The sequence below is a fragment of the Cimex lectularius genome, unplaced genomic scaffold, assembly GCF_000648675.2.
Source record: "Cimex lectularius strain Harlan isolate CLEC.00 unplaced genomic scaffold, Clec_2.1 scaffold5, whole genome shotgun sequence".
NCBI classification, from domain to species: Eukaryota; Metazoa; Arthropoda; class Insecta; order Hemiptera; family Cimicidae; genus Cimex; species Cimex lectularius.
In genome coordinates this window covers 1,229,485-1,248,745 of record NW_019392993.1, presented here as the reverse complement: position 1 = coordinate 1,248,745, position 19,261 = coordinate 1,229,485, and the positions used below count along the sequence as shown (strand labels likewise).

The window sequence follows — 19,261 nt, the reverse complement described above, 5'->3', positions numbered from 1 at the left end:
TAGTGTCAAAGCCAATTTGCCAATTTTTGTACGAAACTTGTTAAAGCTTTTATTCAATGTGATTTTGCATTTTATTTGTTTAAGATAACAATAAAAACCCAATTGAATTTCATAGAGCTTTCAATGCTCTTTTCATTGGTATAAACAAATTTACAGTAGGTTTAAAATTTTATGAGAAAAGCGTACTTTATGACATAAAGTTGTGGAAGATAGAAGGAATCTGAAAAGTAATTACTCGAATACAATTGAGAAATCAGACTTTGGACAATTGAGACTTTTTAATCCAATTTGTCGTGTAGTACCTCCTGAAGTACTTATGCTTCTGGGACACTGAAAAAGGGACAAAACGTTCCGAAACGTCGTGTAGGTAAAGGGCATAAAAGTGAGAAAAGAATTCATTTTTTTTCTTTACTAACTTTACTTAAGGTTTGGATGTAAAAGAACCAGTCATTTACTCGTTAAAGTTTATCTTCTATGTAATTTTATATTTTATTACGATAACCACCTGAAGTATTGACTTTTTTTTCACGGGACACCAAGAATATTTTACTTAAACTTTAGAGAAGAACTTCGGAAACTCGTTAAAGTTTATTTTCTATGTGATTTGATATTTTATTTCCTTAAGGTTAAAAAGAAATGAATCCTAAAGGAAATCAAATGCCAAATTACAAAGAAGATAAATACTCAATTAATTATTAGCTATAAATAATTAGAAGAATAATTACTTTGGTATTCGATTTCTTTTAGATTACAAAAAAATTAATCCCGCAGGGTTTTTAATGCACGTTCCATTGGTGAGAGATTGAGAATTCAGACATTTTAGACCAATTTGACTTGTAATAACCTCCTGGACCACTGATGAACTGGATACAATGTTCGTATATCGAGATTTTTACGAAAAATCACCTTAATTTTGGTTCACTGAAAAAGGAACAAATTGTTCCGAAACATCGTGTATGTCAAGAATAAAACAAAACAAAACATCTAGTTATTTCTTTGCTGAAAATACCCCACCTTGCACTATCGCTAATGCTTGGAAGTATTAGGACCAGTCATTTAAGCGATTCAAGTCTTTTTGAAGAAGAAAATAATCATCAACACAATCATTGAATGTCGCTTGGCAAGAGTTTTCACTATCGGTAAAATTTCGATACTTTGTCCGCATCCCTAGGTTTAATTTGATGTTTTGATGCAGGCGGTTGTTGTCCTCCGATTGACGGTTCTTCGGTTACAGTAATAAACTTTAAGATGGATTATTGACACGGCCTCGTTGCTCCACGACTGTCTAAGTTTTCTGTTAGCATACTCTGTTGATTTAAGAAGAAACATAATGTTAAGAAGCGCATTTACAGAGAGAGAAAAAAATTACAAGCGTGACTACATTGTTGCCTCATTATTTGATTAAAAACGCGATATAAAACCAGATTCGGCAAGATAAAAATAAAGAATAATTTGAAAAGTCGCAAGAGACGAGAATAAACAAAAGGAAGCCTGAGAAGGGGGGCTGGAGGTGGGAAAAGTTGATAATGCGAAAGATTTGCAGCGAGAGTGAGAGGGTGTGAGAGGAAAGTGAATGATTGCAGGGAAGGGGAAAGGAAAGAAAGGGGGTGAAACGTAAACAAATCAAGGCATGAACGAAGCCAGCTGATCCCGGTGGTGGTGGATGGTCGAGAGGGGGGCTCCAATTTACTGGAGGGAGAAGGGCACCTTTATAAAGGACCAGCTCCCCCCACGTCCACCACTAGTTGAGACCCGCCTGTCCGTCAGACACGTTAAGTTCGGGCCCAAGTCATTCCTCCTACTTTAGACTACGCGAACATTTACCTTTATCGTTAATTTTATTTTTTATTTTGTAACCGTCTCGAATTTCCTCAAGTTCCTCCAAGTTCTTAAAGCCACACCGACTAGCCGACCTAAAAAAATGGATTTACTTTGCACCGAACGTTCGGGTGAGTGTGCTGCGTATCCCGATCCGCGACTCCTGGGGGACCCGAGGGTGCTCCAGAACCTACTCAAGACTGAAGAGACGTACACGTCGAATAGTTCCTATTTCCAATGCGTTCAGAAAGAGATCACACCGCAGATGAGGAAGATCGTCGCCGAATGGATGCTCGAGGTAAGCCGACGTGACAGATTTTTAAAACGACCCCCCTTTCGTAATTTGAGGTGAAAACTTTCCCACGGTTGAAATTGTTTTTGTTTGAGTCACTCCGCTTCGGAAGGATTATAAATTTCTTTTATCAACACAGCTTAATCTTAATTTTATCGCGGTTATTTATCAACAATTTGAAAAACCGTAGTCAAAACAGTGGTGTGCTTAATTTTTCAATCGACCGAAATTAATCCTCTAATTGAATTGGTTTTAGGTCTGCGAGCAGCAGAGGTGCCAGGAGGGTGTTTTCCCCTTGGCGATGAATTACATGGACAGGTTTCTGTCCCAATCGCCCCTGTCGAAAAGTCTTCTTCAGACCGTAGGAGCCGTCTGCCTCCTTTTAGCTAGTAAACTCCGCGAACCACGTCCTTTAACGGCGAAAATCCTCGTCTACTTCACCGACTTCAGCACCAGGCTCGATCAGTTTTCGGTAAGTGCGATTTTTCTGTACAAGTTCCATTATTTCCAGGCGAAGAACGTGTCGGAGACGTAGGGGACCACGTCAGCTGTTTCCTGACTTACCGATCTATTTACACTTTACACAGGGGGGAGGGATTTCGCGAAAACCGATAATAAAAAAAGATTCTCGTGACGTGTTTCCCCAGAGGTAAATAAACTCCGTTATCTCGTAGAAAAGTTGATAATGTCAAAGGCCCCGCAAACGGATTCGGATTTTTTCGCGAACGTCATCTGTATAAATCAATCTGCTTTATGTTACATGATTTATAAATTTGGGTTATGCGGAAGGTGTACCGGCTGTTTTTCGAGCATGACCACCGCTCGTTTCATGTTACCGGTGTTTCCACTGTTTTTTTTATAGTGGTTTCCGGCGTCTTTAATCGGTCTGTCGTGTTCCGCTCCGGCGGCTCCACAACGTAAATAACGGCAGGTTGCGTACCGGCCGCGTTTTGTGCATTCCTCCCCATCTCGGAATGGACGGTATCGTGTAAATATTACGATATCAATAACACATCAAAGTCGAAAAACCGAGGGTGGCCTCTCGGACTGGGAATATCTTCTTTTTTTTTCACCTGAAACCCTGGAAGGGCTGACCCCCGTTGTGAGGGCGACCACATTCCACCCCTCAGGTGTCCATTAATTTAAGTAAATTGGAAAGAGTCAGGTAGTTTAGGGGGAAAAGGACCCTTTTCCATACTCGCTCCTTAAAGGTTTTAGGGGTTTTTACAAAGTACGATCGGATACGATTTTTCTCCGAGGTTAGTTTTTCAATTTTGATTCCTTCCCGTACAAAAACATCGCAATTCTACCGAAACAAGTTTCAGTTTTCATTTAGATCACAGATTGATTATAAGTTTATAACAAACTCCATTCGCAGTTTAAACATACTTCATACGAAAGTAATAATTTAAAGTTAAGTTTCGTAATTTTCAAATTGGTTTTCTTTCAACTTTGTTCCTGTAAGAATAGCTGAAAAGTTAACTTTTCCGTAAAAAACCCTCAGCAATCGTCTTGAGAGCTTTAAGAGCTATTTTCGGGGAATAAGTTTTATAAGTTTAAGTTCAATCCTGGTATTGTTAAAGTCGAAATGAGAGCGCAAATCTTTAGCACGTGCTACGACTAACCGCAATCAGCGACCATCCAAATGCGTTGTTTCCGCATTTCGGTCGAGTAATTGCTTAACCGGGGGGGTTGATTAATCGTGACAATATTCACAATCAGCACTTTAAACCCGTAAAACTTACTTTTCGCCTGCTGTTTTATTTAAAAAAAAAGACCGTCTCTGCTCAATTTTTCAATTTTCTCCTCGCAGGCGATCCTTTTCGTGTTTGGGTTAAATTTTTTTCTTTTTTCCGAGTAGCGTGTTTTTAATTAGGATTTCTGTGTACAGGACTGTGTTGAGCGTATTTTTGACCTATGCTGTGAAGTTCTAAGTTCTGTAAAGTTAATCAGCAGTCAGAAGGAGGAAAGTTCGTTGAGGACGAATCTATCCAGCGTGGGCGAGCTTCCTTTGCGGTTTGTCTAATCAAAGGAAAAAGGGTGTGAAATTTTCGATAAAAAAAAACCTCGCCGGACGATTTCTTTTTCATTCTATTTTACTTTTTTTTGTTTTTGTTGTATTGAGTTTTTTGTGTTTGATGGAGGAGTAAAATGGCGGATAGACGCCCCTTCTCTTTTCTTGTACAACCCCCACCAATTTCAAGTCGTTCGTCGGAACCTTCGTACAAAATGTGAAGAGTCAAGGGCGAATTAGCAAGGCCGACGGAATTCTCGCCCGTGCCCGGGAAGAGTGGTATGCCCTCCGGGGGTAACCCACCGTGAGAATGTACCCCAGGGGTCCCGACGGCTGATTTATTCGGAACGTTTTTATCAGACGACGTGATTAACTGCGTACTGAAGTTGTTAAGGAGATACCACTTCTTTGCCGGGCACTGTCGATCATTATGATGTTACTTCATAGCAGTATCGCACATTTGACCGGCCGAGAATGTACAACTTAATCGCAGGATCACACATTTGACTACTTAAAAATATACCATTTCTTCGCCGAAACGTATTTTTGACAACTCAAGAAGACTAATTCACAATATAACATTTTCGACGTCTCAAAAAATTAGTTGGTCCCAATTCCTCATATTTGACTTTCGAGATCCTTTACTTTTCTATACTTGAATATTAGAAACGTGGCCCTAACAACTCACATTTGTCAATTACGATTTATTCGCAGGATCTCACTTTTTACGATGTAAAAAAACTGCTGTTAACAACGATGAAAAAAAAAACTTTTTTAAAATATCGCACTTTTGACAATTAAAAAGTGACCGCTTATTCCCTGAATCATACTTTTGAAGGCACTTGACTTACTTTTCGGAACATCCGTTTTTGTCTACTTGAAAATTGCGATTTATTTGCAGAATCAGAATTAGAAAATTGAACCTTATTTCTCGGAATATCCTTTTGAAGGACTAATAAGTTACTTTTCGCAGTATTTAGTTTTGTCTACTTGAAAATCAGGATTTATTCTAAGGTTCATACTTGACGATATAAGAAGTTATTTCGTTGTAATATGGCACTTTTGACTGATTTAAAACATGCTACTTATTCACAGGACCATATTTTTGACAAAAAGTAACTTTTTTGCAATATCAACTTAGGATTTTTTCAGAGTTACGATTTAATCGCAGGATCACGCATTTGCCTTTATAAGAAGTTAATTGTATAGGGTATAGCACCTTTGACAATTAGAAAATTGACAGCTTATTTCGTGGAACGTGTATGTTTGAAGTTTCATTATGTTACTTTTCGCAAAACCACTTTCGCCTTCTTGAGAAACACGATTTATTCGCAAGATCCACACTTTTTATGATATAAGAAGTTATTTCGTTGCAATATCGTACTTCATACGATGAAAATGTTATTTTCCTAAAATAAATTTTGACTATTTGAAAATTTATCACTTATTCACAAGATCATATTTTTAACGATTCAAAGTCAGTTTTTTTTTGGAACATCTCACTTTAGATTTCTCCAGAATTACTATTTTTTTAGCAGGATCGTGCAGTTAGTTGCCTTTATAAGAAGTTAATTGTATACGTATATATCGCACTTTAGACTATTTGAAAAGATAGTTACAATTATTCGCCGGATCACACTTTTAGCAATATAAAAAGTTAACGAGCTAACAATATCACACTTTTGACTATTTCAAAATTGACAGCTTATTCTCTGGAATGTACTTTTGAAGGCACAATGGCACAAACTTTTTGCAGTATTCGTTTTTGTCTACTTGATAATTTATTTAAAATATCGCACTTTTGAGTTGACAAAATGTACCGCTTATTCGCAGAAATATTATTTTGGCTGTTTGAAAATATACCGCATATTCACAGGATAATATTTCTTTGCGATTCAAAAAGTGACTTTTATCGCACATTTGCCTTTATAAGAAGTTCAAGTTACAATTATACGGACAATCACGCCTTTGTCGATATAAAAAGTTAAAGTAAAAGTTAAGTTTGTTTAATGTCGCACTTTTGACTGGTTGAAAATTACACTGACTCCTTTTTGCAATCACACTTTGGATTTTTTCACAGTTACGATTTATTCGCAGAATCACATTTGCCGTTTTTACTAAGTTACTTTTTTTCGGTATCGCACTTTTGACTATGTCTTTTAAAAAAGACAGTTTTAAATTACACTCAGGACTTACAATGTACTTTTGATGAAATAAGAAGTTATTTGTTAACATAACCGCAATTTTGACAATTAGAAAATTGACCTCTTATTTCATGGAAAAAACTTTTGAAGGCCCAATAAGTTATTTTTCGCAATATTCAGTTTTGTCGACTTGGGAATTACGATTTGTTAGAAGGTTCGCACTTTTGACGATATAAGAAGTTACTTCGATACAATATCGCACTTTAGACGATCAAAAAGTTTTTTGTTCGTTAAATCTAACTTTTATTGCTTTAAAATATGTTGCTTATTCGTAGTATCACGCACTTGACGATATAAAAAGTTACCTCGTTTAAATCGCATTTTTGACGATTAGAATTTTTTTGTACCTTAGTAACTTTTGACGGCATGAAAATATCATTTTTGACTATTGAAAAATACTTTCTTTTTACAATATCACATCGGATTTCTTCAAAGTTATAAGAAGTTAATAGAATAGATGGACTATTTGAAAAGATAGTTAGAACTTATACGCAGGATCACACTTTTGACGATATAAGATATAAAAAGTTACTTATTTAACTTATTCACTTTTAACAATTAGAAAATTGATCACTTATTCCCTAAAACATATGTTTGAAATTTCATTAAGTTACTTTTGGCAATAACCACATTCGCCTACTTGAGAATCACGATTTATTCGCGAGATCACACTTTTGACGATATGAGAAGTTATTTCGTTGAAATGTCGCACTTTTGACGATCGAGAAGTTTTTTCGTAATATATAACACTTGATTGCTTTAAAACTTGCTACTTATTCAAAGGATCATACCTTTGACAATAGAAAAAGTAAATTTTTTTACAGTATTACACTTGGATTTCTTCAGAGTTACGATTTAATAGCAGGATCACACATTTGCAGATATAAGAAGTTACTTTTTTCTGTATCGTACTTTTGACGATTTGAAAGTGTAACTACAACTTATTTGCACCACACTCTTTACGGTTTAAAAAGGAACTTGTTCATAAGATCTCACATTTGACGGCATTTATGCTAAATCATTTTGAACCAGTTTTCTTTCGCATCATCACGTGTTCTCTGTTCTAATGAGTCCTGTGCGATAAAAACAATTCTTATAATTTTTCCCGAACCCACACTGACTAGGTGGGAAATCAGACGATTCTTCGCAATTTATCAACGAGCGATTATAATATTTCACGTTCACCTTTTTCCCAACAAAGATCATTGACCTCTCGATCAACTCTCGATCTCGTTTTGCTAGGTTCCAATTGTGTTTCGTGTTTATCGAGTGGGATTTACTTTTAAAAGGCACCGAAGAGAATTTTAACCTTGTTTTCTTTTCAAAGGTTACGGTAAGAGTTAGAAAAAACTTGATTGAACGAGTTTTTAACATAATAAAATCACTATTTGAAAATGGAGGCTTAAGTTAGAACCTGGATAGGCTGGGTTGGTTGATTGTTCTAATTTATCAACGATTTTTGCAGGTATCATAATTAAGATAATAGTTGAAAACTTGCAGTTAACGAAAATAAATCCTAGTACGGATTCTTTTTTTATGTATTTGAGCACTTCTTAGTTTATTGCGCAAATTATTGTTAATATTTATTGGTTGAAGTGACTTTAGGTGTTCATTCCCTAATGTTTTAGTCTAACCCAGGTAAGTTCATAGATAAACGATCCTAACCAGCGTGAAACCTTGTAGGTAAAACCAAATTTTCAGAATTTTTAATTCGTTTAAATATTCTTTCCAGTTTCTCATTATATTAGAGAATTGCGTAAAAGTGTTGGTACAGAATAAAGGCCTGTTTGGTTCAAACGTCACGGAGCAAATCCAAATTGGATGAGTACCGCTCGGTTTTGATAATGACCATCTATTAAGAGAAGTACTAATAACAGTGTAATAAGTATAGTCCTGAGACCGAAATCTCAGTGAGGCGGTTTACGCTTTTCTGGTGGCTTAAGCGGACACGAGCTTTCATCCCGATCACGCGTAACCTATCGGGGGCGCGCGCGCGCTCGTACCGTCCTGCGACTGTTGCCATGCGACACGTATTTGCCAAAAGCAAGCCACAAGGTCTTGAAAGCCTTGAGCCGGGGCGTTGATCTGGTGCCCCCCTCCTCGTCATTTGAGAAATACCTTTTAACATTATAACCGGCCAATTATTAAATCATCGGGTGCATATGTGCATGTGTTTCATGTCTTGATCCGTAATGGTTTCTTTTCGCAGCCGTGGGAGCTGGTCATCGCCGACAGATTGAAATGGGACCTAGCAGCAGTTACCGCACAGGACTTCATTGCTCACATCCTCTACAGGATTCCACTCGACAGGACGACTGAAGAGATGACAAGGAGGCACGCCAGTACCTTTATTAGCCTAGCAGCTTGCGGTAAATATATTTTCTTACATAAATCTTAATAAAATAGAAAACTTCAATAAATTACTTATTATTATTCAGAACACATGTCCTGGGGTTTCTACATGGATTTCTTGTTAAACCCAAAAACCTACTGGATTTTTGTGATTGAAGCCTTTCATGCACAGCATAATTTTGATCGTTAAATTTTTTATTTCCATGCATTTTCCTCAATCCAGAGGGCAATTCTTTAATCTATCTTAACAATTTGCTAAGTTTTTAAAAAACTCGTGTGTTGATTCTTTATGCTGACAATACGATTTTAGCATGAATTCCAGATTTTTGTTTAATAAACCTGTTTAAAACTATCTGTATACATGTAAATGAATGATCATATTGAGCTTTGTGCATTAGGCTACTTTCATCATACTGGTCACGTCATATGAAACCATTATACAAATATCCCCCCCCCCATGGGATGTCATCAACCCTTGTTTTATTGCATGTAGAAACACATAAATAGTTTTTTAGTCGAACCGGTCCTTTCGGTCGGAAAGTCGAACCCGTTGCGTAGACGTCGAACGGGCAGTAGGAGGGAGGACGTGCGGACCCCCTAGCCACCCAGTCACGACTGATGACCCACACCGGGTGAGAATTGTGGATCCTCGGCTCCCACTTCTCCAGCCCCCTCCACACATTTGTGAGTTTATGAATGAAAACCTGACTTCGAGTGGGGGCGAGGTCCTTATTCACATATTTCTCTTTCACGCGTATCTTTTCCCCCTGGCTTGCCCCCGTCCTGGTATCGCGAACGGGTTCAACATTTCCCTATTGCTTTCTAATTTCTTAAAATTAAAAAAAAAATAATAATAATACAAATCTTCCTATAATTTTCTAAGCACTTGAAAAACAAACGTCTTTTTTTTTATTAAAGCAATTTAATTAAAACAAATTTAACATATATTGGTTATGGTTTAAAAACCAAACCTCTTTTATAAACACTTCTGTTTGTAATTGTTAAACAATGTCTCGACTTGTAGTGACGATAACCCCTCGCCTTTTCATCAAAGACCCCGACTAATTAGTCGAGCTGTTAACGCCGTTTAGCGAGACGAGGTCCACGCTCGACGATTTTCGGTCATTGGCCAAATTTTTTGCCAAAGAAAAACATCGATCAAACCGAAAAAAAAAAATTGAACTATGCTGCTAACCAATTGCGAGAAACAATAACTAATTAATTTGACAAATGAAGGTAGAGTTCACTACTTCCTTCATTTGTCTGTTTTTGTCTTTTTTACTCATTTTTTTTTTCTTAATCCACACTATTTAAACAAAATAGTTGATTTAAGACATTGAATCATTTTTATTATTCGGGACGTGGCGACTGTTCGATAATTAGAATAACCTGTATGATTCGTCTCATATAATTATATCATATTAAGTTCTTGTCAAAAAGGCTTAAATTTTTAAGTTTGTACTGTGCCGACGGTTTTTTTTTTCTTCTTCTCTCCCCCCACTAATTGGGTAAAATGTTTGGTTTTTGTTAGAAAACATTTCCACGTGTGTTTATAAAAACATTACTTATTTACATTAAATATATTACAAAATATTAAATAAATACACATAAAAAATAAATAAGACAAATTAGTCTTAATAATATTCCATGTTCCAAATAAAAACAACATGAAAAGTTTTTATTTGTATAAAAAAATTTACAATTTTTTCATAAATATTGTTAAAGATTAAACATCATGGTCACAGAAACAGATGGAGTCTTTTTATATTTCTCTCTGTTTAATTTTAGCTTAACAAATATAAAAATAAAAGTAATTATTTATTAATTTATTAATAAAATTAAGTAAGGTAGGTTAACTAAAAATAATTTACCTCGGTGGCCGCATCGGTTGTGGAGTTGACACTCCTCTCATCATTGTAAGCACCCTGCATTTGAACTGGACTTACAAATAAAATTAATTTTTTTGGAAAACATGACAACCTGAGGGAGGCAATGACCTCTGCTGTTGCGAACCATCGTAAAAAAATAATAAGACCGCCATATTTAGATGATGTTTTGCATAATTTAATTAACTTGAATTTTCCATTGACAAAATCAAAAATCATGCCGTTGTATTGACATTTAAATAAATAAAATATATTCTGATTTGGAAAGGATTCTCAGACAGCCATGGATGTTTTTAAACTTAAAATTATGTTTTATATGAGTAAATAATAATAATAATCTTTGTGTATAGCTCGATAAATTTAAGCCATTGTCAAGTACGGTATACCCAATGAAGTATTTGTAAATCCCCCGACGAAACGTATTAATTTTACCGTTCCCTAGGTCAGTATAATTTTTCGTTTTGTGCCATGAATTAATTTATGGTTTTGAGATTACCCTAGGGTAACGGCCCGTTTCTAAAGGAGTCGTTCGGATCCTTTTCAATTTGAACGGGGCTTATTTTCGGGTGTAAAACGGGGCCCCCTTTTTACTCGACTCGCCGGTGGTTTTAACATTATAAATTTTTTCTCCTTCGGTACACATTCGTCCTAGACGGTTGGTTCCGTTACTCCCCTGTTCTACCGAGGTGACTTGAGCAGAGGGAAAAAAGCCCCTTTGAATGGAAAGGGTCCGTTCGGTGGTGAGCAAATAGTCGGTGGGCGCCTTCACCATCCCCTTTGATAAGCCAACCTTTCCCTTTCACACGGTCTTATCTAAAAGGGTTTCCTGTTCGACTGTAAATTAAGAGGAGGGGGGGTTTTTGATACAAAGGTGTCTCGGTTGGGAAATCACAAGGGGGTCTGCAACGACCGGTTTTTATTGAAATGATTTTTACACCCGACATCTGGACCATTTGCCAACTAGTCCCCTTTTTTACCCCTTTCAACATTTAAACATTGTAGACGTCTCGCCTAAGGGGAGACGGCAGGCTAGACGACTTCTTTTTCAACAATAGGACCCGTGGCGTGGGGGGATTAGTATTAACCTGTTATGCAAAAGCAAAATTGTTATCGGGATACGAGTCGGTTCAACTGACTCCGTTCTGTTTATAATCTATTAACCTATTGTCATCAACGGAAGAAAAAGGTAGGGTATAATGAGCGTCTGGCAGACAGGACAAAAGGGACTGGTGAAGAGGGGAAAAAAACTGGCAAACCTTTTTAAACGGTCACACGTAATCCGAACTTTTTGGGGTGTTGTGCGGTAGACAGGTGATGACGGTGACACCAAGGCGGTTTAATGACTCGGAATCACACCTTGGTAAAAACAGAATGCGATATTTTTCTATTTTCATGCCACCTTATGTGCCATACTTTTACAAGCAGTTTGATTGTCTCAGACTCTTCACTCATTTGGTTTTTTGGTGTCCTTATTGCATGTTCCAGTAAAACGGCAATTTATACAAAGATTATTAAAGTATTCATTTAAGCAGCCGTAGTTTTTTACAACTGTGCTATTTTTCGCAATTTTCAACTGTCCTGTGTAAATTGTTCAAGAAGGTAGATTTTCGAATTTGTGACTAAATCAGCGAGAATAGACGGACCAACAAGCAAAACAATCACTTCAACGTGTTCACCACCACTAACTTTAAGTGAACTAAAGCAGGACATTCAAAAAAATGTACGAAGAAGCACTGTTAAACAGCTGTTACCATCTAGTGTTCTGAAATAATAGGACACTCGTATCATAAAAATTTTCGTCTTTATCACAATTTGCCTAACATACCTCTTATATTACCAAAACAATTTAAATTTTGCCTTTGTGATCAAATCTATTTACGTGTTAATCCTTCATTAACTATGGACGTCAACGAGTCTATTTCAGGAGTTCTGACAGGAAGCTTCCGTGACCCTTGGCGACGAGGGGGGTGGAATAAGGAAGAATTTAAAATACAAACACGAGGTGAACAAATGTACAGTCATGTAACATTCGTTATCTTAAAGACGGGCGGCACCGAGATTTTGCGATAGAAACATACCTACAAAACGGGAGAATCGTCCGGGTCGTTTACACCGCACCGCGGTCGTCCTTGGTGACTGTTTTCTTTCTTTTTAACAATATTTGACAAAAATTTGAAATGTATATGCGATGGTGGGTTTTTATTAGATTGGATTAGATTGTACAGAGGGAGTGAAATAGGGAGAGTCTTAACTCGGATTATACGAGACAATATTTCAACCCTTGTCTTCCTAACAACTATAACTATACTGTCACTTTTTTTAACCTTTAATTATTGATTTTCTCGAAGAAAAACACTGATAGGAACAAAATATTATAGTATGTATAAAACAAAACCAAAAGTTTGTTGCTAGGTCGTTTCTGATTATTGTGATGTTCGTATTCTAGCAGTTTTGGTATGTCACGATTATCTTGAGTAAACAGCAAATGATAGTAGGCCAAAATGATCTAAACTGCAGGTTCGTCACCCCGCAGACTTCGAAAAGAAATCTCGCAAATCATCAAGTCCGACGGCTTTGCCTTTCCACCATCCCCTAACGGACTAATGACCGTCTTGGCACCCCCTGAACGGATATTCGGCCGGGTGGCTTTCTCCAACCCCCGCCCATTGTATAATTGCACGTCCGCCACTTCCTACATCGCGGGACACGGGGTGGATTTACGTGGTAATTGTTTCCTCAGGTGTGCTCGCAGCCATTTCCCATCCCCCCCGATCGCGTAGATGCAATGTGGGTTTCGGTCCAATGGGCGTGAAATGTGAAGATTCCTCTTTTTTTTCTCTCTCCACGCTTTATTGATCCTGCCCCACATTTGCGCCATTTTGCTATTAGAAGAGTATAAAAAGTTCCCTTGGTGTTGTTTTACCTAATTTCTTTCACCTTTAAAGGTTGTTCTTTAGGAAGAAAATGCTGAGTTTTTCAAGGGAAATAAGGCTTGTAAATTCCTTTATCAAATTGTTCTTACAAAGTTGGATTTTTGTTCTCCTAAACTACCAAAAAACCTGCAAGAAGAATAAAAGACGTTTTGACGCAGTTTCTAGGTAGAAGTGTTATGGATCATCCCCTATGGTCTATCTTTTTTCTTCCCCCTGTCAAACTTGTATCGTTCTGGATTAACCTGGAAATTCGGTCGAGCCAGGAGAAAAAGAAGCCATTTCTGATATTTGTCTGTGTTTTTTAAAAAAACAAGATTCCCGATGTTTTCTCTATCTCCGGCTTTCACGCCCAATCGATATTTTTCAGCTCAAGTGCCATCCACGCCTTATCGTGAGCCATTCGGCGGCGAAAAGAGCGATAATCTTTCGATGTGGCGACAGACGTTCCAGGCATGGGTTTATGGGCCCGAAATATTGCTCCCGCATTGGGCCCCAGGTCCGGCTCCCAAGGTCCCATTGCGAGGGCAAAGCACTCCCGGGGAGAAAAGGGGCCTCAGCTGTGCGACCTTATTAAGCGCATCTTATCCTTTCTCTTATCAGCGAGCCCCCTTTGTTGTTTTTTTATATTGATAATTGATTTTTAGTTTGTCGGGAAGGAAAATCCGTTCGACGAAAGGAAAGCGGCCGGACCGGGCGGACCCCGTCAACACCAGTGCCTGAAAGCAATTTTTTCTACGACGATCCCCACCCATACTTATAAACCGCGATAGCTTATTTTTCTTTTTTTTTGTTCTGATTAAAAAGCGACCAATAATTTTACAATTAGATTATACACACTTCACCTCTTTTTCACCCTCAATACACACCCACCCTCAACAAAAGTACAGATTATAAATCTAAACAAAAACTGCCTGACAAGCTATAACCTAATATTTTGAGAATACATTATTTTAATTCAATACTGTACAAAGTTTAGTCATCAAATAGCTCACAGTACTCGCTTTGACCCGTTGTTCGTTCTTCTCACCCCTTCATCAGAACTTTTTTGTTTTGTTATTTCACGAGTTCTATTCTCGCTTAGTTTTTCTCTCCCTTAAAGTTTCTTCTATTAGAGAACATTGCGAGTCCCATGGATTCTGCACACGAAGAATTATAATTTTAAGTGAATTATTGTTGGAACTGTTTCCATCAAGTCTATCTCAAAGGTTGGTGCAAATCTGAACAATTTGCGTCTTATTTTATTGTGTAGCCTTAAATATTAGATTATGGATTCTTCAATTTTCGTTTTATTGTTTATTAGAATGTTGCAGTTGGTTGACATGGTGGATTTACCAATAAGGAAAAAATCGGGACAATGTTACTATGCCAGACTTTATTGGAATTATTGTAAAGAAAAGATAATGACTGAGGCAGTTTTGCCTTTCTTGTCTCTTCGACATCCCGCGATCAGCTGAAATTCCTATGTTTTGATCCTCTCGACGCGGCGATAAGAAATTTCCTACGAAAATAGTCGTTCAAAAGGAACCGACTCAGTATGTCAAAATAAAATAAGACCAGAATTTATGGAAATTTCGTATTGTGTACACGGCAGAGGGTAGGAGGGGGTCGGATTCCCACACTCCGGGATTCCTGGGGAACAGGTCTGGCCGAGGCCGGTCCTTTGGTAGGAGGAGAAAAAACGACCATACCTCACGTGTGTACCTAGGATATACCTCACAAGGAGGCGCCTTGTGTAGCGGTCGCTAACCAGGCTGTTTACCCGTCGCCTTGCCAACCAGCAGATACCATCTCCTCGTGACCGGCGCGGGTGAGGTTTACTTATTTTAATTTAAACCCCGCCTGCCTTGAAAACGGCCGCCCAATCGGAGCACCGCCGAAGGCAAGGTCGACCCCTATTTATTTTCACCGTGGGATCCTTGTTATTATCACCGTCGGTGCCATTCATCTCCCTAATGAATGTTATAAAGGGGTTGTCCCTCGGGGGTTGAGAAAAGTGAGCTCCTTGAAGGTTTCCTTCAGATCGGAATGGATTTTTTTTTATTCGTTTTGTTCTACCCTTGAAAGAACATTGCGTCTTTTAACTTGATCCCTTTGCTCGTTCATTCGAGTAAAGGTCTGAACGAAACCAAGTGTTCGGTAAACTTAGTTCTCTTGATATGCCGAAGGGTTGGACTTGTAACAAACGGAAAGATGGCGAAATGTCTTATCCAAGTCTACGGGGTGATGAACCTGATGATAGGATACACAATATAATATGAAAGAAAACGACCAAACTATAAACAGAAGAGTCCTCCATTTTTGGTCAAAACATGACATTTTTCTTAATGCTAAAGCTGAAAAGGCTGTATTTCACCACTTTTTAACGATTTTTTTTTTCTTTTGTGTTTCAGATTTTAAATTTAGTATGTACACGCCGAGCATAATCGCCGGTGCTAGCATCGCGGCGGCTCTGAACGGCCTCCATTGGAATGCGAGGGGTGGTTGGACCTTAAACCAACTCATGGACACCCTCACCGTGATGCTCTCCGTCGAAAAGGTACATATCCGAACTGTTTTCATTTTTGTCTTCTCAAGGTTTTTAATCTAGCCGCTGAATACGTGGGGGGAACAATAAAGCCCATTGTCATAAGCAGTTGCCACATTATCCACACGGGTTTCTCTTTCATTTTTTAATTTTTGTCGATTTTTTTTATAAGGGCCAATATGGTCATTGCTCGTAATTGCCGACCTCGGTTGTTTTCACCGATGATGACATGAGACCCTTTCTTATTTCAATCGTGGGAACTCGCACCGGAAATCGTGAATAGGTGGATGAAGGCCCGAAGATCCGGGCGGCTCATATTCATTTCAACCCCTTTCGGATCTTCGTGGTGGTGTAAATTCAGGGAAAGGCCGGTGGTACCTGTGACAGTACAAGGCTCGGCTGAGAGTAAAAGGGTTCTTGCGACAAAGGCTCGTTTCTCGCCAAGGACGGCGTCTCGACTCTGGGGTGCTTCTGAACTTGGCGGAAGGTTCGCTTTTTTTTCGCCTTCCCGACACTGTAATATATTTATACGGGCCAGATTCGTTTCCCATTGTTAACGAGTCACAAGTTAACCAGGTCGGGTTTTGCCTTATTGAAAAGTCGAATGTTTATCGACTTCCTTTCGCCCTTGAAGTCACAAAGGATCGCACTAGTCGATAAGGTCACAAAAATCAATTAGGTATTGGCACTCGGTTGTCAAGAGATATGATCGTATTTTTTTTTTTCAATAAATTTCAATTATTTCAAATTGTCTTAGTATAGAATCTGCACTGCACTACATCGATCCTTTACCAACAATGTCACCTTGTCTTCTTGGCCATGTGATCCCGTGATATTTCATTCTTCTAAAACTGCTAAAAAAATATCAACATTCATCTTTAGATCCGCCTGAAGTTTGTGTTCTTGGTGCATTATCAAATTATTAGTTGGTGATAATTTCGCAATTCAGTGGACCAACAAAAGGTACCAGCTGTCAGATACATTATTGCTTGCTAGTTTGGGCCACAGACCCCCCCCCCCAAACTAAAGAAGATGAGAAGCACCAAATAAATAAAGTCAATTCCAAAATGTCAACCCAGCACTGTATATTTAAATTTTGTTTTATTTCTTATTAAATTTTGACCTTGTTTCGTTTGTTGCAGGAGTACTTGTGCTCATGCCTTGCACAGTTGGAAGAAATGCTGACTGACACATTGACTGAAGCCGCTGCACATATGCAAAAAGCTGAATTGACCAAAGCCGGAACTCCTACTGATGTTCAAGATATAGATTTCTAGCTCTCGGCAAAACGGACCAACGAGGCAACCACCAGCAAGGGCGATGGTGGCACCGTTTCCAAGCCTAACGCACAACGACGAATCTGACAAAAATGAGAAACCCATTTGAATTTTGCAGGCGGGTTCCAAACCCGATTTTTTTTTTTTTTTTTTCGAGTTCCTTTTAAATCGATTTAGTTTGGTAGGTTTTGGAATGATGCTACTTCCTTTTCCCTGGAATCCCCATTTGTTGTGATAATTTTCTTTTTCTGTTGAGTATTTTTTTACCTTTCGAATAACCCGCATTACAGTAATTCAGTATAATAATAATTTTTTAAAAAATTGGGGAAGGCAATAATATACGCTTGATTTCCCGTTGTAGAGTTTAAGTCACGCGAACAAAAACTTTTTGTAGATATGTATCTTTGATTATAACAAAAAAAACATTAAACCTTCGATTCTGAGTTGCCATTCGATGTGCAAGTCCTTAAAAATAAAAAGAATTAATAGTCATTTTAAGTCATTTTTTCGCTTTTAGTTATAAGTATAGAGAAGGGAGAGTTTTTGAGACCTTCACTAAAGTGGTCCTACCAATTTATTATTATTTTTTATGAGTAAGAAATAAAAATTGATTATTGTTCCTGTGGTCTTGTCGAAACTTAGTTTGACTGAAAGTGCGTCATTCAGTCATCATGTCTCCCCTCGCAAATAACGATTTTTTTTTTAAACAAAAGTATTAGTAAGGAAATAGTTAGAAAAAAAGAGTATTTTCTATTAAATTGACTCTGATGATGAGGGGTTCAAGCACCCGGTTATGTACCTTTATCACATTATTTTCTATATATATTTTTTTTATGTTTATTTGAACGTGTTTTGAAATGAGCTTGTATCTTGTTTCTAAAAGAAAATATTTATACTTGACTTGTTTTACTACAATTTAAAAAAAAGAAAGTAGTTGTTTTGTATTTAGCTTGAATTTATATTAGATTTTATTTGGAGACGTTAAAGTGTACAAAGAAAAGAGCTAAGGGCAAATTATTAAGTAAGTTGTATGCCATTTCAGTTGTGTGTCTTAGACTGTAAAAGAAACTAGGAAGTTCTTAAAGACATAAGTGCCTACATAAAAGCCACACAACTGTCGATTTACCAAGATTTTTGATTATATACAAAATAATCACTAAAATTAGTAATTACTTAGCCCCGCTTAAATATATATTATGTTTTATTGTATATAAATTGATCATAGTGATTTAAAAACCTATATAAAAACTATTAAAAAAGTTTTGTAAAAATTACAAAAAAACTATATTAAAAAATGTTACATCGAATCGTAGTTTGTAGCATGATTTCTTTTTATGTACAAACTTTCGTTTGTTTTATTTTATTTTTTTTATTATTTTTATTTTTATTATAACGAAGATTTAAAAAAAAAAAGCTATTTATGAGAAATTTATCTTTCAAAGGCCGTCGAAAATTGTCCATACTACACGTTTGAAGCATATTTTTCAAATGGAAGGCAACGGTACTTAAATCCCCCAAATTTAATTAGTTAACCTGCAATTTCGGGGAGAGGAATTCTGATCGAAAGATTGGAATTTTTTCCAGTTTGCTCAAAGAGTAAATACTTTTTTTTTCCTTAAACCTTAAAATAATTTCTATTAATATATACGAAGCAGAAATTCACGGCGATTTTCGATCGGCTCTTAAGTTAACCAAATGATTTGTAAAATAATTACCTCAATTGGCCTTAGGAAGGACAATACAAGAAAATATATTATGTAATCTTTATGTTAAACAATAGTCTGATTTTATATAAGAGCGCTTTTAGTTAGTTTCTTTTTCAAGTACCTTGATTATTCCTGTTTTGTAAAAAAAATAAAAACGTTTTCTTTTCAATATTGTTTTTAAATTAAGCCCTTTTGAACCAAAATCCTTTTTCTTTTTTTGTATTTTACAAAAATAAAACTTTTCTGGAAAATCTT

The 19,261-nt window shown here is 37.1% G+C and overlaps 1 protein-coding gene across 1 annotated transcript; it reads left to right on the top strand.

Moving 5' to 3' along the window:
• The first annotated feature begins 1,729 nt into the window (after nucleotides 1-1,729).
• Nucleotides 1,730-17,723, top strand: LOC106666256 (G1/S-specific cyclin-D2). The gene is made up of 5 exons (XM_014393325.2): nucleotides 1,730-2,116; nucleotides 2,367-2,582; nucleotides 8,538-8,697; nucleotides 15,890-16,035; nucleotides 17,166-17,723. Exons 1-5 carry the CDS (start codon nucleotides 1,922-1,924, stop codon nucleotides 17,298-17,300), a joined length of 852 nt encoding a protein of 283 aa, XP_014248811.1. The 5' UTR covers nucleotides 1,730-1,921; the 3' UTR covers nucleotides 17,301-17,723.
• Nucleotides 17,724-19,261: the final 1,538 nt, after the last annotated feature.